The sequence below is a fragment of the Apteryx mantelli genome, chromosome 3 (assembly GCF_036417845.1).
Source record: "Apteryx mantelli isolate bAptMan1 chromosome 3, bAptMan1.hap1, whole genome shotgun sequence".
In the NCBI taxonomy this organism is placed as follows: Eukaryota; Metazoa; Chordata; class Aves; order Apterygiformes; family Apterygidae; genus Apteryx; species Apteryx mantelli.
The window spans coordinates 98,795,593-98,812,201 of record NC_089980.1 but is presented as its reverse complement, the minus strand read 5'-3'; the positions used below and the strand labels follow the sequence as shown (position 1 = coordinate 98,812,201).

At 38.0% G+C, this 16,609-nt stretch overlaps 1 protein-coding gene across 5 annotated transcripts in view; it reads left to right on the top strand.

The window, feature by feature from the left end:
* The window catches only part of ORC3 (origin recognition complex subunit 3), a 43,304-nt gene that overhangs the window by 15,023 nt on the left and 11,672 nt on the right, over nt 1-16,609 (top strand). For all 5 annotated transcript variants that reach the window (XM_013948880.2, XM_013948879.2, XM_013948878.2 and 2 more), the window contains 6 exons: nt 1,948-2,107; nt 3,002-3,115; nt 4,434-4,567; nt 5,072-5,135; nt 13,856-13,972; nt 14,861-14,940. In XM_013948880.2, the coding sequence (XP_013804334.2) occupies nt 1,948-2,107; nt 3,002-3,115; nt 4,434-4,567; nt 5,072-5,135; nt 13,856-13,972; nt 14,861-14,940 (669 nt within the window). The remainder of the gene's footprint in view (nt 1-1,947; nt 2,108-3,001; nt 3,116-4,433; nt 4,568-5,071; nt 5,136-13,855; nt 13,973-14,860; nt 14,941-16,609) is intronic.

Here is a 16,609-nt window from a genome sequence, read left to right as displayed (position 1 = left end):
ACTCTGAAACAAAGTGCCTGAGGGCAGGGTTGATACACTGGGTGGCTAATAAACTGTTTACATAAGAGGATTTATTGGTACTAGTTTTTACAAAATTTGTGATTGTGAGTCTAATTTTCTAAGATGCTCAGGTCTTTTGTCTGTAGACTTTTTAAACTTTTTTTCTAGATCCAAGTATATTTTTGTATAACTATTGATGTAATGCTGTAAAAAGGTTACTTGAAAAATTAAATAGCTTACTAATAGAGGTATACAAAACTTGCCCAGAGAGTTTCTGAATGTTGGCCAGGACCTGTAGTGAATAGTTGACCACTTCAAGTGCTCCTGTGCTTTTGTCCTTCCTTAATAGTATCTTCCTTTATATTCTATTGAGCCTTCCAATCAAGAACCCATGCTGGTCTCCAGAAAGAATGCCTTATACTCAGGGTTGGCACTGCTCTTGCAGCAGGATCCATGCTGCAGTCTTAGAGTTAGTTCTGCTGCAGTGTGCACACATAACATTACCCTTAAACAGGCTGAGCAATTTCTCTTGCTGTGAGACCCACAATAAAAATCTTTCCTACTTCAAATTTGGCAGATGGGTTCCCTGGAGTACATTTTAACTGTAAAATCTGATTTACTTCTTATCTGAAAAAAATTAGGCTGTAGGGCAGGAGGAAACAAGGTATTAATTGTTTTTAAATGTTATCTTTTGTTTTGCTTTTTGTGGCAAGGATAAATGCCTAATCATGAGCATGTGGAGTGTAGATGAAGTGCAGTTCAGGTCTGTCACAGTCTACTATTTGAAAATATACTTTTTAAATAGACTGTCTCTATTAAAAAAAGAAAAGTCTAGAAGATTCCAATGACTTTGTAACTAAAGGTTGTCTTAATTAAAATGAAACAGAAGATGGATAGAACAGAAGCTAGGCAGGGCTGCATAGTACTTTGAAAAAGATATTGGGGAAATTCCTAGAGATCAGATTTATTTCCTGCATTTCAGTGTAAAATGTGCTATTTTAAATAATAAAGATGAAGTGGATAAATATGAGAGGTTTTTCTGTTTTCTTAATATTAAGATTCAGTTTCTCTCTGTTGGAATTCTTTGAGGTTACCAACAGTGGATAGTAATAATACATGAAGTTTATTGGTTTTTATGTTTAAGTCTCTAGCAACGATTTTGAGGAGTTAAGAGAAATGAAGTAATTGTAGGATGACAGTTGAAACACTTAAAGTCAAAAACTGACTGTGGTGAAAACAAAGAAAAAAAGGAACAAATTGTCAGCTTTAATCTAGAAGAGATTGAAGTTAGCAGAAGTTGTATTTCCTTGAAACTCCAGTAAAAAAAAAAAGGAAAATAATGCTGAAAATACTGAACTTTGCATAAAGATGTTGTATGCTGTTCCAGATGAATGCACCATTCAGTCGTGGTTATCAGTTCTCAAAGCATATGCTAAAATTATCTGAAGAGGAAGATTGAATCTGAAGTTAAAAATTTTAAGTAAAAGGGGAAACACAGAACTTTAGAAGGTTTTTTGTATCTCTTTTACATTGAATAAATGGTGTAAATTTTGTAAATATTCTTGAGACCATTAGCTGTTTATACTTAAGTCTCTAAGATATATTTTTTAAAATTAATTGATAAAATCCAGTTCTCTGAATACAGATTTTTTGGCAAGATGAGACCATTAAAATACTGTAACTGAAAGATGTTTCTCATGCCACTTCCTGAAATTTGAATTCTAAAAGATACAGTTTCATTTGCTTTTCTACTTTAGTGCTTTATATAGCTTCCATTCTTTTTCATTTTACCCCACCTAAAAAATCATTACTCCCAGCAATTCTTTTACCTTACCATTTTCTGCAGCTAAATTGTTTGATGATTCCCTGATGTTCTTATTACAGCATTGAGCTCAGACAAAGTAACATAACTATTATCTTTTTCTCTCTCCTCTCCCCATGGTCTAGTCAGCATATCCGTGAATTACCTCTAATACTGATTTTTGGAATTGCTACATCTCCAATGATCATCCACAGCTTACTTCCTCACTCTGTTTCTTCTCTGCTGTGCATAGAGCTTTTCCAGTCCCTTTCCTGTAAGGAGCACCTGTCTACTATAATTGACAAGGTAATTCCCTTTCTGCATAGAGGAAGGAGTGTGTGTATTCAAGCACAATGTACATGGATGGCCTTTAAAAGTACGTTTATCTGTAGTTTCTGAAATGGAATCTCTTTCTGAGAGCTGTGTATTTTGGATATTTCTACTCAAAACTGCAGAGTAACTTAACAGTGAGAGCTTCCTCTTCATGCATTGAGACACATTCACACACCTGCTTTCTTCTTTCATTTGCATTGACATGTATGCATATATCTTCGGACAATTACACTTTGTCATTCCCACCTCTTCATTAAAGTGGTGTTTTGATCTAAGCTTCACTCTGTTCCAGAAGAGGATAGCTTTATACAATGAAAAATTCAGTGATAGCTTTAAACATAGACAAATTCAGTTCAGCCTGAATTCTGCTGCTTGTCAGAAATAGCAGTTATCCAAATAGCAGTTATCCAAATGGTCAAGTAATGTGGACACTGTGCCTGTGTGGTGGAGTTTTTTGTTTTGTTTTGTTTTTGGTACACTTCTTTCTGCAGGATTTCCAAAATCACTGTCATATATGCAGACAGTAGTAGCATTCCTGTTATGACAATTTCTGTTCTACTGTTTTAGAACGGTAGAAAGAAGTAGAAAGAAAATACAAAAATAGGGTTAAGTGACTTCAAACACTATAATTAGTAAAAAGTACTTACAAAAACATGGTGAAATAAGCTGAAAATGAATCTTTGCTCAGGTACTTTATTAGAACTAAACATTGTTTTTGGACGTTGTCAGTGTATTTAGTATCTCATTCAGTTGAATGTCAACATATACTGAAGGTTGTACCAAATTGCATACATGGATTTTGCTGAATTTGAATTTGTGAAGGACTTCCTGCTATGGCTACTTTTTTTTTCTTTTTGTCTCCCTTAGCTACTTCTAACAACTCAGTTTGCCTTTAAACTGAGTGAGAAAGTTCTGCAGGTTCTCATCAACATATTCTTGTACCATGATTTCTCTGTCCAGAATTTCATCAAAGGATTTCAGGTAGGCAATGGTAAAAAGAACTTGAATTATGGTTGCTGAAAAAGAAGTGTGACTACTGGACACTGAGCGATTTCTTCTATCCTAATCTTGCTGTAATTTGATTTGATGGAAAAATGACCTTTGAAAACAGCTCATGTCTGTGAACAGGTGGTGTTTCTTTCTTAAAGTTTTAAAGGAAAACTTGTAGGACAGGTCATAAGCATTTAAAAGTCATCTTATTCTGCTGCAAAAACTATTTAAAAGTTACTTTTAAAAGGAGAACCTTCCTTATAGGGTAGAAATATAAATATTTTCTCTGTATTAATTTGTAGCTTTTAAGAGCCTTGGTAGAGCTCCCCCACCTGGACGTGTACCATGTTGCTGCTCTGATCCTCTGTACCAGATCTTTGTGATCTGAACTGAGTTTCTTGAGGTATGAGTAATGTGTACAGCAGTGTCTCTTCCCCACTTTCCCACATGATAACGTGTGGCCTGGAGAGATACCCCTGCTGTAGTACCTCTTCCTGCAGACAGACCTGCCAGGGCCGCTCTCATTTGAAAAAGTTGCCAGAATTTAATGATTCTCCATTGACCTGATGTGGAAACAAAAGTCCTGGCTCTGACAGCCTGTGGCTGTCGCCTTGTGCATTAGACTATTCAATGATGAAGTGATTTCAGAAGTTCAGAATTTGTAAGCAATACATAAGAGGTCACCGTCTTAATTATGTCCAGGAGTGATGTTAACGTTTCTGACAGAGTGTGGCTTTCCACTGACAGTGTTTGTTTTAAGTTATTAGTGAGATGTTGTGGGCTGTTGTTTTTTTCCAACTGAAATCAGCAATAAAGCATGTCTGTACATGTGCGAAGTAAGAGCTTAGCAGTGTATTTCTGTGTATGTGAAACACAAACTGAAATGAGGACATGTGATAAGTTTGCTTTTGTACTATAGTTGCTTTTCATATCTTGAAAGATATTCTTTCCTATTTGTGAATATTGGAGCTGAATCTAAATCTAAAGAATGCAGTATTTTTCATAAGTGAATATAAAAATATTTGACAAGGTATAGTTATTGTTATGTAAGAGGGTAAAAAATGAGGTACTGAATAGTGCATACATTATAGCAAAAAAGGTAATTATGTGACTGTATTTAAAACTGAATAATCAGTATCCTGTAGTGACTGGTAGAATATCTGTGAACTGTAATTAAGATTGTTTTTATATGCTACAATAGTAGTAATGACATTCCTTTACACTTCAGTAACAAGAAAGCCTTAAAGGGTAGATATGGCAAGGGAGATGAATTTTCGTAAACATCACTGGTTCTTGCTTTCTTTTTCAGCTCTGTATTGTGGAACACTTCTGTTCCCAACCCCTTAGTGTACTGTGTTGTCGACTGGTAGAAGCTAAGAAGAGAGTAAATTCTTTATCACATAGTCAGTGTGAAAATGTTCGAAGACTGCCCTCTTTTAGAAGGTAAAAGGGGAAGTAAGTTCTTTTGACCAGTCTTGTACTCAGTCAGCTTTAAAAAATGGTAAAGGAATCTGTAAATTTAACACCGTGGAAAACGTAGACCACTTGTGCATATGTTTCTGTAGCAAAGGTAAATCCATCAAAAGGAGGACAGTTCTAAGTAATTTCAGGAACCCTTAATCTCTTGGTCAAGAGAATGTACTTCTGTGGTGTGTAATTTGCTACATCACTTGAACTCCCCCCCATCCCATCCTTAGTACAGAAACAGACTATTTTGACAAATTGCCACAAATCACTTCTCAGCTTGTTAAGCTGACTTGGAGCATATCTCTTAGGTTTTTTTGTGGCCTTACAACTTGCTGGATTTGACTATTCCTTTCTGAATCCTTCTGAGTAAATACTTACAGCAGCATAAACCTTTCAAACTTGTTAATCCTATAATTTTTAAGGGTATTTTACAATATAATTTGTGTGGGGGGGGTTGTTTGTTTTTTTTCTTGTGATCAGGTATGTGGAAAGCCAGGTATCAGAGAAACAGATTGCACTGCTGACAGCAGATAACTTCTTAAAGGTAGGTGAAACTTAAAACGCCATCTTTGGAGAGCAAAAATAACTTGCAAAATATTAGTTTCATGTGGAAAATGATAAAATACAAGACAAAGATGTGTAGTTCTGTATAACATCTTTCATAAAGTAGGTACTCTACATCCAGGAGTGGAGAAATGGGATCTACAGGTCAAAACTCCTAGTTCACTAAGCTTGCTGGGTGTACCTTTATAACAAGCTGCACAGTTTTTCTAGCATCAACTTTTAGCTGTGTGTACAGATATAACTGTTTAAAAAGAAGGCTTATTTATGGCCTGGTCTTTTAAAGCTTACTCAACCTGACTTTCCAAGAAAGTTACTGAAGTGTTTGTAGAATGCGTAAGTACTCTTAGAGGTTAACTCATAAGCCCTTAATTCTCCATACCCTCTGTTCAGTTTCCAGTTGGAATCAGTAGGACAGCCTGGGTGCATGTTCACACTAGACATTGTGCAGGATTAATACTTTAATTTATTATGTTAGATGTTTATCTGAAGGTTTATAAAGTGATTAAAGTCAGGCTACTTGTATTGTGAGCACTTTAGGAATTCATAATGCGGTGAATGAAAGATCAGTTGGTTATTTTCACGAACTGAACGTTCCCAGCAGAAGCATCCCTCAGGATAAAGGTTTTCTCCTAACTCCTCATCTCAGATATAGCTGACCTGTCATGACAAATTGTATTACCAGAGATGAAACAATTAAAAGGTATCCTAGCAGAGCTTCCTGGTCTGTAAGGTCTTCTCCAAGTATGAAGAACAATGTTAATGGTTGGAAGAGAAGTTGGTAGCGCACAAGTTTGCAAATGCAATGCAGTTGTATTAGTCATTTAAAGATGATTTGTATGTGGTTTTATGATCCAGGGTCTTTAATGGCAATAATAGCTTAAGCTATTGCTCTTCCCTTGCTGTTTAATCACACCTCAGCAGATGTGCTGGCACAGCTGCTTGTGTGGCTGTGCTGCGAATGGGATCAGGGAAACAACCCAACTTAATGTAACCTGACCGAAAAAGAAAAGACGTGGGAATTCTTGCTGGGTTGTTTCTGTAGAATGAGTTCTCTGACCTAGTTTGCTCCACGGGTGCATAAATGCTAGTGTTGGGACAGTAGGAAGAGGGAAGGGATAGGAATGAGAAGCTGGAGCTCTGCAAGGAAGGGTCATCCTCCTTTTTTTTCCTGTAGTGATGACATACTACATGGGTGTCAAACTTAGCAGGTCATTGGATAAATTGATATAGACTGGATATATAAAGAATAATACTGCAAATATTATAATGGCTATTTAAATCAGTGATACTGCCATTAATTGGATAGTTTGTTTTGTGTTATCATATATTGGGAAAAAATTGAAATAATAAGTAGAGGCAATATATGAAGATGCAAAAAAAAATGTATGGATTTGGTAAGAATTGTATCAAAGGAGTGAGTGAGAAGGCTGTGCCTGCTCAGGTGAGGAAAAAATGAGTTTCAGGAAGGTGACAGAATTACACAAAGTACAAGTAGTCTGAAGAAAATAAATCCTCTGTTATCACAACATGAGAGCAGAGACATTGAATTAAATTGAAAAGATATTTAAAATGAATAGAAAGATACTGTTTTTACACAGTTCTCTTATCTAAGCTCTGAAAAATGTGCCATGTATTGTAACCTCTAAAAATTATTTTCAAATGGATCAAGAAAGTAAATGCAAGTTGTATTCGATTTTTTGAGAGAATGTTTTCTAGGAGCATTAAAAGACAAATTTTAGAACTAAGACTCTTGTGTATGTACACAGGATATTTGTTTTTGATTTCATCATCCATCTAATGCAGCTAGTACCACTCATTAGTGAATGTTGATATTGGGCTAAACAGATCATTGACCTGTTATGGCAGTTGCAGTGTCGTCTCTACAGGCTTTTGTAAGTTCTGGACTATTTTGTTATTTATAGTTCTGTTGATAAAGATGACATAACCAGAGAGACAGATAACTTTTATAATACTGAGAGATACCTCTCTTAGCAGCTATGAATATAGTTATCAACTAAAATTAAAAGTTTTCCACTCCACCCCCTCCTGGCATAGCATTAATGAAGGAATGAAGGATTTTTTTATATTATTTTTTTTTGTGGTGGTGGTTTTACCTAAGCAGTCCTGTTAATATTTCTGGTTATTTTAAAACAAACAAACAAAAACCCCCAAGGTTTCATGAGTTTTCTAATAGACCTACCTGAACACAGTTGCTTAAGCAAGCAATAGGTGGTTGCTTGATGAGAATGTTACATACAGTATGTACTGAAGTGTCAAATGTAATCTCTTAATGAGAAATAAACCAAATATTTTCTAATGGGAGGTTTGTCCCTTTTAGATATTTTTGTCTGCCTGTTCATATACAGATCAGAAGTTTATTGACAATTGTGAAGATGTCTGAAGGAATATGATAAAATACAAAAAGTCTTGAAATATTCCTGATTTCCAGGTTCTCAGTCAAGGCAAATTGTTTGACTTACTTAACAGGAAGACTGTAGTTTACACATAGTCTTTGAAGGAATGAAGCCTCTGTGTTCAGGATTGACCGGTGCTGGCTTTTTTTGTTTTTTGTTTGTTTTCTTTCTTTATTTCCTGGAATCTGGCAGTGCAGTGCTTCCAGGGATGAGAGTTCACTCTTACTTCAGTGATTGTAGTGGCCTTAGTAGGAATCAGGAGCTGGGGGACCTTGACAAGTGCCAGGGGAGGGTGCTGTAGAATAATGAAAGTAGGGGGACCTCATTAGAGACTCCTGCAAAGACAGGGAGTCTCAAAAGTTTTTAAAATGGCTCCCCCAATAATGCCATTACACTGTCCTGGAATAAAAGGGCTTCCTAAAATTCTTTTAACCTACAATTATTTGAGTTTTTCTTTCTCCTCTGGGAAGAGCTATAGATAACTAAGCATAAGTAGTTTTTGCACTCCATTTTCTCTAGTTTAGGAAATGTAAGTCTTGGGTATAACTAGATCCAATGCTTTCTTTAAAGCAATATCCTATTTTATTTGCTTTGCCTTTATTGTATGTTTGTTTGGCCATGGAATCAAGAGATTGTTGCAGACCTTGTGACAGTAGGTCTTGTACAGAGGCCAAAACAAAAGGGGGAAAACACTATCTCCAAAAGGTGATGGTCTGTGGATATGAGAAGTCAGTTGGATACCATCAGCTAAGATCATAAAAGGAGATAGTATGTAAGCATTAGGATATAGAGTGATCTCGGAGTATTTGCCTCTTCTCCCAAGGCTTTTGCAAAGGAGAGGTTTCTGTAGATTAAGGGCACTGATGCTGTAGCTCTGTAGGCATTTGTGAAGAGTCCTTCCCAGTCACCTAAGGCAGAGTTACCCGTTATGCACTGCACTCCCCAGCACTATGTTGCAGCCCTGTCTTTACCACCACTGAATGACCCATCATGCCAGGTGTGTATCCACCTGACACATAACACTCACTCTTGCATGCTGGCAAGAGTGTATAGGAGAGACCTGTTCAAACCATAGACCACAGTGCTTTGGAGATTTGAATTGCAGCCCGGGATGTCCCTTCATGTCTGAAGTGCATCCAAACGGGAAAGGAAGTAAGGAGATTTCTGTTCATTGAAACTGATGCGCTTCTGATCACACTTACTTCCAACATATTTGGATACTTTGATTTAAATCCTTGTGTTCTTAAAATCATTACCTGTTTTATCACAACAACAGATTAGATTCTTAGAGCCTGCCTTTCCATCCTTTTTGTGTTGCCTTTATAAAATTTTCAGAAATTGTTCTCCAAGAGATTGCTCACTATGGAATTGAGTAGGTGAACTGTGATATTGGGGCTTTACACTCCTTAATTTCAGCATATCCGGTTTATTTTGTATTTACTGTTTCTTATCCTTTGGCCATGAGATAGGATATGCATCTCTAAAATAAATATCTCCGAGTGAGAGATTGGTCCAGGATTTGACTTGCTATAAGAGTATTCTCTGAGAGATATCCTGCAAAATAAGTCTTGATTTTGGTAGTTGGGTGTATATGATAAGCAGCAGTAGGTTAAAAAGGGGATGGAAAAATTATTATGGAACTCCTTTTGAGTCATTATATTGTTCAGTCTTCTTGGAAGAGTATAGCTTTTTCTCTTCCTGATTTCTCCTCCACACACTTTCAAGATATGAAGTTAAACATTCACAAAAAGATAAAAATATTGAGGTCGTACTTATATATGTAAGATTGCAATAAGTCTGAATTCAGTGATCTGAATGTTATTTCTTTATGTTTAAACTTCAAAGGCGATGTAATGGGCTGCTACTTTGAAAGCTGAATACTCATCATTATGTCAGTAAACATAATCCCTTATTTCAGAAGCCCACCACCACCCTGGAAGTTTGGGAAGGAAACATCCTGAATTTTACTACTTGTGCTTATGTGCATATGGTATTTCTGACAAGTTTTACCTTCAGGCACCTGTTCTAATCTCTACAATAGGGGCAGGATTGTTATTGCATTGCCGGACTGGCAGTGTATTCTACTTGAGGGAAAGATGCTACTTCTGCATTAATGAGCTGCTGTTTGTTCTGTACGTCTCACTCATCTACAGCATCAATCCTAATTTTGGAAATACTTTCAAAGATGTTATGGTATTACTTGTAAATTTACCATTCAGGACAAGGTAGACTTACTCTTTAGGCTCAGCCCCTAAAATTGCAATATCTTTTGTTAGCTGCTTTATATCTTCTATATTATCTTTTTTTTGGTAACTGTGGGAGGACTTCCACCTATGTATAATCATCAGCTTTAAATGTATTTTCTCTTGGCAGTTTTACATCCTAATTAATTACGGCTTAGTTTGAAAGGTTTCATGGCAAATTTCATTTTCATTATGTAAATATGTTGATTTGCATTTTTAGGAAGAATATTATGTGTTCTTTTAATAATATTTTCAACCTCTTCTAAAACAGAATTAAGGAGAGAAACAATATGCCCTTCAACCTTATTTGGCAAATTACATAGTCCTACTGCATTTCAATTTATATTTTTATATATATTTATGTATGTATATATTTATAAACTACATCAGTCTTGATCTGGGAAACAAGATAAGTTACAGATAAGATACAGTTGCTTTAATGCACTGGCTTTGGGAGAATGAGTTTGCTTTGGCAGCATTAAACAGAACTTGTTTTCTTCTTTCAGCTTTTTCATAGTGTGGATAACCTTTCCCCCCCACCCCCCCAATGATCCTGCTTAAAATTAAAATATGAACATATGAGTGTCTATCCTAGGATCTTGGAAATCATTTAAATAAGCTATATCAGTGACCCTTAAATTTTAATGAATAAAAAGGCTATGAGGAGAAATAGCTTTAATATTTTAAATCATCTCAAACTTTAACATATCAGAAAGCTCTCTACGGAATTAAGTATCTCTATTACTTTCAGTCTGTGCAGTCTGAGTAACAATTTAAGTGATATCTACATTTTTTCCACATGTCAGTACTTCTTTTTATAGCTTGCAGACAAGGTTGTGCTTTTTATCTTTGATGCCCTTAGTTTCAGTTTAACTTTAGAGGACTCGAGTGGCTTGTGTTTTCACAGAATCACAGAATCACTGAGGTTGGAAGGGACCTCTGGAGATCATCTAGTCCAACCCCCCTGCTCAAGCAGGGTCACCTAGAGCACATTGCACAGGATTGCATCCAGGCGGCTTTTGAATATCTCCAGAGAAGGAGACTCCACCACCTCTCGGGGCAACCTGTTCCAGTGCTCTGTCACCCTCACAGTGAAAAAGTTTTTCCTCATGTTAAGATGGAAGTGTCTGTGTTTCAGTTTGTGCCCATTGCCTCGCGTCCTGTCGCTCGGCACCACTGAAAAGAGTCTGGCCCCATCCTCTCAACACCCTCCCTTCACATACTTGTACACATTGATAAGATCTCCTCTCAGCCTTCTCTTCTCCAAGCTAAACAGGCCAAGCTCTCTCAGCCTTTCCTCATAAGAGAGATGCTCCAGTCCCCTAATCATCTTTGTGGCCCTTCGCTGGACTTGCTCCAGTAGTGCCACATCCCTCTTGTACTGGGGAGCCCAGAACTGGACGCAGTACTCCAGATGTGGCCTCACCAGGGCTGAGTAGAGGGGGAGAATCACCTCCCTCGACCTGCTGGCAACACTCTTTCTGATGCAGCCCAGGATACCATTGGCCTTCTTGGCAACAAGGGCACATTGCTGCCTCATACTTAACTTGGTGTCCACCAGCACTCCCAGGTCCTTCTCAGCAGAGCTGCTTTCCAGCAGGTCAACCCCCAGCCTGTACTGGTGACTGGGGTTATTCCTCCCCAGGTGCAGGACCCTGCACTTCCCTTTGTTGAATTTCATGAGGTTCCTCTCTGCCCACCTCTCCAGCCTGTCCAAGTCTCTTTGAATGGCAGCACAGCCCTCTGGCGTATCGGCCACTCCTCCCAGTTTTGTATCATCAGCAAACTTGCTGAGGGTGCACTCTGTGCCTTCATCCAGGTCATTGATGAAGAAGTTGAACAAGACTGGACCCAGTACTGACCCCTGGGGGACACCGCTAGCTACAGGCCTCCAACTAGACTCTGTGCCACTGATCACAACTCTCTGAGCTCTGCCATTCAGCCAGGTCTCAATCCACCTCACTGTCCACTCATCTAACCCACACTTCCTGAGCTTGTCTATGAGGATGCTATGGGAGACAGTGTCAAAAGCCTTGCTGAAGTCAAGGCAGACAACATCCACTGCTCTCCCCTCATCTACCCAGCCAGTCATTCCATCATAGAAGGCTATCAGATTGGTTAGGCATGATTTCCCCTTGGTGAAGCCATGCTGACTACTCCTGATCACCTTCTTTTCCTCCACATGCGTGGAGATGGCTTCCAGGATGAGCTGCTCCATCACCTTTCCAGGGATGGAGGTGAGGCTGACTGGCCTGTAGTTCCCTGGGTCCTCCTTCTTGCCCTTTTTGAAGACTGGGGTGACATTGGCTTTCTTCCAGTCCTCGGGCACCTCTCCTGTTCTCCATGACCTTTCAAAGATGATGGAGAGTGGCTTAGCAATAACATCCGCCAGCTCCCTCAGCACTCGTGGGTGCATCCCATCAGGGCCCATGGATTTGTGGGTGTCAAGTTTGCTTAAATGATCTCTAACCCACTCCTCCTCCACCAAGGGAAAGTCTTCCTCTCTCCAGACTTTCTCTCTTGCCTCCAGGGTCTGGGGTTCCTGAGGGCTGGCCTGACCAGTAAAGACTGAAGCAAAGAAGGCATTCAGTAACTCTGCCTTCTCTGCATCCTTCGTCACCAGGGCACCCACTCCATTCAGCAAAGGGCCCACATTTTCCCTAGTCTTCCTCTTGCTGCTGATGTATTTGAAGAAGCCCTTCTTGTTGTCCTTGACATCTCTAGCCAGATTTAATTCCAAACGGGCCTTAGCCTTCCTCGTCACATCCCTGCATACTCTGACAACATTCCTATATTCCTCCCAAGTGGCCTGTCCCCCTTTCCACTTTCTGTATACTTCCTTCTTCTGGTTGAGTTTTGCCAGGAGCTCCTTGCTCATCCATGCAGGTCTCCTACCTCCTTTGCTTGACTTCCTACTCATAGGGATGCACCGCTCTTGAGCCTGGAGGAAGTGATGTTTGAATATTAACCAACTCTCTTGAACACTCCTTCCTTCCAGGGCCCTCACCCATGGGATTCCTCCAAGTAGGTCCCTGAAGAGGACAAAGTTTGCTCTCCTGAAGTCCAGGGTTGCGATCCTACTTGGTGCCCTGCTGCCTCCTTGCAGGATCCTGAACTCCACCATCTCATGGTCACTGCAGCCAAGGCTGCCCCCAACCTTCACATCTTCCACCAGTCCTTCTTTGTTTTGTTTTTCTCTCTCCATTTGGACCAATTTGCTCAGAGCTGACAAAATGGCAGTTAAAAATGTAGAAAATCCTGTTTTCATCTCTCAATCTTTGATTAAAGTCAGGTGAGAGATGATCTGATTCAGAAACTTAAATGCACTGAGCCCAAAATACTTTAATACATTAAAATACCTAAAGATACTAATAATTTCTAATGGGATTTTTCCTGAAGTGTGTTACATATGCTTCCTTTGAAATCTGTGGGAGGCCCATGATAATGAGATGCAATCATGTAAATTCAGTAGCAACGGTTAATAATTTTTTCTAATATATGATTTTTTTATTTTTTTTTTGCTTAAGTTCTCAAATGTGAGCAAATACAAGTCAAATTAAGGGTGCATAAAAGCGGCAACTAATTTTTTTGTATGAACTGGTCTTTTTATGTACGCTTTTAACTAATAAAAACAGCAGTTGTTCACAATATAAGAAGTATTTTTTAAATGCATTTGTAATATAAAAATGCAAATAAAAGATTTGAATAAATGTAGCTATAGAATTCCTCAATACATATCAGAGGTGTGGTCTGTCATCTTATTTTTAGAAATACCAAATGCAAAGGCTAAATACAGTTGAAAATAATAATACTAATGAATGACAATTTTCCAGTAAGATAGAGGAAGAAAGTAAAGTTAAAAAATATGTAATATGTTTACAGTGAACTGTTGAAATAAAGCTTTTCTGCATAGTAGTCTTAAATTCACACTAGTAATTTAAATCACAGCACACCAGATAGAACTTCAGAGTCATTTTAGGTACTGTGTGATAATTTTAAGTAAATGAATGTCAGAATGACTTAAAACAATTCTGTTACCATAGGAAGTAATACAGAAGTTACTGGAGGACTTGCATGTTTACCATGAAAATTATGTTCCAGTTCTGAGGTGCCTTCATGTTTTCACATCTTCTCTTCCAAAGTATCCTTTGGGCAAACAGGTGAAGTATTGTTACTCCATTTGAGTGAAGCATGGATTTTTGTTTCAGAGTATGACATCTCAGTACTCTTTTTCTACTGTTCTGCTGCTTGTTCCCTACCTCCCAAATAGAGGCAGATGTATTCTTATTATGGGCAGGGGAACAGCATGAGTTTCTTCAGTGGCATGGATCGTACCTTGTTCTCATTCAGTCGCAGAGAATTTGTAGGAGGCAGCAGATGCACAGATCAGCAAGAGTTTCTGCAGGTTGACTTTCCCATATCTGGAATTTTCTGAATGCATTGCAGACTACCTATACCCTTACTACCACCTATCAGCTTGTTAGTCAAATTCAGATGATGAGACTGAGATTCAGCAACCTTCTATACAGAATAAAATGATAGTAAGGGAACAGTGATAATTGCTCTTGATAGCCAGATTGCTCTTAGGTCATTAAATCCACCTTCTCATACTAAGCAATTTCTTCTTCCATTAACAGAACAGTATATTCTATGCCTGTTCACTTGTCTGTTAATTTTCAATGTATTACACACTGTTATTAGAGTTTGTCCCTAACTGTAAAATCAGTGTGAACTGTGCAGTATTTGAGAATAAAAAGGTGTCTGAATTGGGGCTTTTGATTTGAGTTATTTTCTGGCCTTTGAATTTATCTTCATCTGAGTGTCCATTATTTGAAACCTGGTGCAGAGCAACACAACCAATCCAGCTACATTGAGAATTCAGTTCAGCAAGATACTAAATGTTCTCAATTTCTATTGCAGTCATTCTGCATCTCTAGGAAACAAGCTCCAAAGGAATTGCTTATTACTTTGAAAAGCTTTTTGTTAAGAGTTGCCCATTGCTTTGTTTGTAAAAACATGTTGTCCTTTCTTTACCTGCTGGGTAACAGATCAGGGAGCTGCACTGTGCATGTTTGGAAAACAGAGTGTGGGAGACAGAGGAATATGAGTCATCTCTTCAGCTAGCAAGGTGAATCTTTTTTTTTTTTTTTCTTCACTTTTCCATTTTATTTTAATACTACTGTAGGCAGGTAGAATATCAGTCATCTGTTGTTCTAGAACTTTAAAGTGAAAACACTGTCTGTTTGGAAGCTTTGCAGCTAATTGTAGGATTGTTTGCAAGTATAATTGACTGCTGTTTTTATTTGTATTTCAACTCTTTTCAGTGGAACCCAACCAGATTCTAATATCTCTTATGCCCTGATTAATTCTGTTGAAACCATTGAGGTTGTTTTGCCTGAGTGAGAACATCAGTTGGACTTTGGCAAACTGCTTTAAAAAACAATTCTTAAATATCTTTTAAAATGTGATTATGTTAGCACAAAAATATATAAAATGAAAGAAGATCTGTGTTTTTATAAAACCCTTTTTATTAACAGTTTATCAGTCAAATTATTAGTTCTTGTTGGCCTAAATTTTGCCCTGTTTTGAAAATTATAATCTGTTCCAAATGAATAGCTGAGGTCTTATTTATTTTACTGTCCTTTTTGTTTTATTTTTTTCTCTACAAACTTGCCTACCGGTACGTACCACGGTGGGTTAATTGCTGCTGCTATTGTGAGCTTAGGACTTTAGGAGAACCTACACTAGTGTTGTCTGTCAGTGTTAAAATATAAAAGTCATCTCAGACAATTTTCTTAACGGAAAACCCTTCAATTGTAATGTTACAGCTACAAACTTTAACACATGCTTTATCATGACAGATGACTACTTCATGCATCCATTCAAATAATACATTGGTTCTGGCATACAAAGAGCTGATACAACAGCATTACAGTAACTGCCTCTTCAGTCTCTGAGTATGTGAGGTTTAATGTCTCTGACAGTAAAATTGAATGGAAAAAACATGTCCATGGAAGGAGGAGGATGACCTTCTGGGCTCTCATACATAAGGAAACATATTCCCCAAACTGTACCTTTGTCATACGGAGTTGTTCTCCTGTACTGCCACGTCACCTTTTTTTTTTTTCTTTTCTTCTTTTTTTTTTTTTTAACATTCATCCCTGTAAAAGGGTTACTTTCTTGAATTGTCATTTCTGCATCATTTCTTCTGAGTTCTTTTTTACTCTCCTGAATCTTGACATCACTCAATCACCCATCAGCCCTTGCCCACAAATGTGTCATTGTGCTTTCCTGCGCTGTCTGTTCTACCATCTCTAATAACTCTCAGGCACTTTTTCCTCTCCTTTTGCTTCTCCTATGTTCGTTTAACTTTCTTCCGCTCTGAACCCTTATACTTCTCCTATCTCAAGGTTAATGCTACCATTAACTTCTGTCTTGACTCCCCCTTTATTCTTCTTGTCTGTTCATCTCCTTGCTTTTTTTCTTGTACTGACTTGCACTGCAGGGAACTTCTGGTAAAAAGCCAGTGACCAGGGTGATTTCTTTAATAGATAACTCTTCCCCCCCCTCCTTCCCAGTGACCCCATCACCAATTGATACTCGTTATGCTCATCCTTCCCCTTCCCCCCCCCCTTTTTTTTTTTTAACTGGAGTCCCTCTTTTTCCTTGTATTTAAGAAGTAAAAAAAGAAAAAAGAAAAGCTCCTGATCAGCTTATTTCTCCTTTTTTATTTTTTTTAACTGATTCTTCTGCCTTTCATGAATTAGGTTTGAACATGATGTTTACAGTTGTTGACA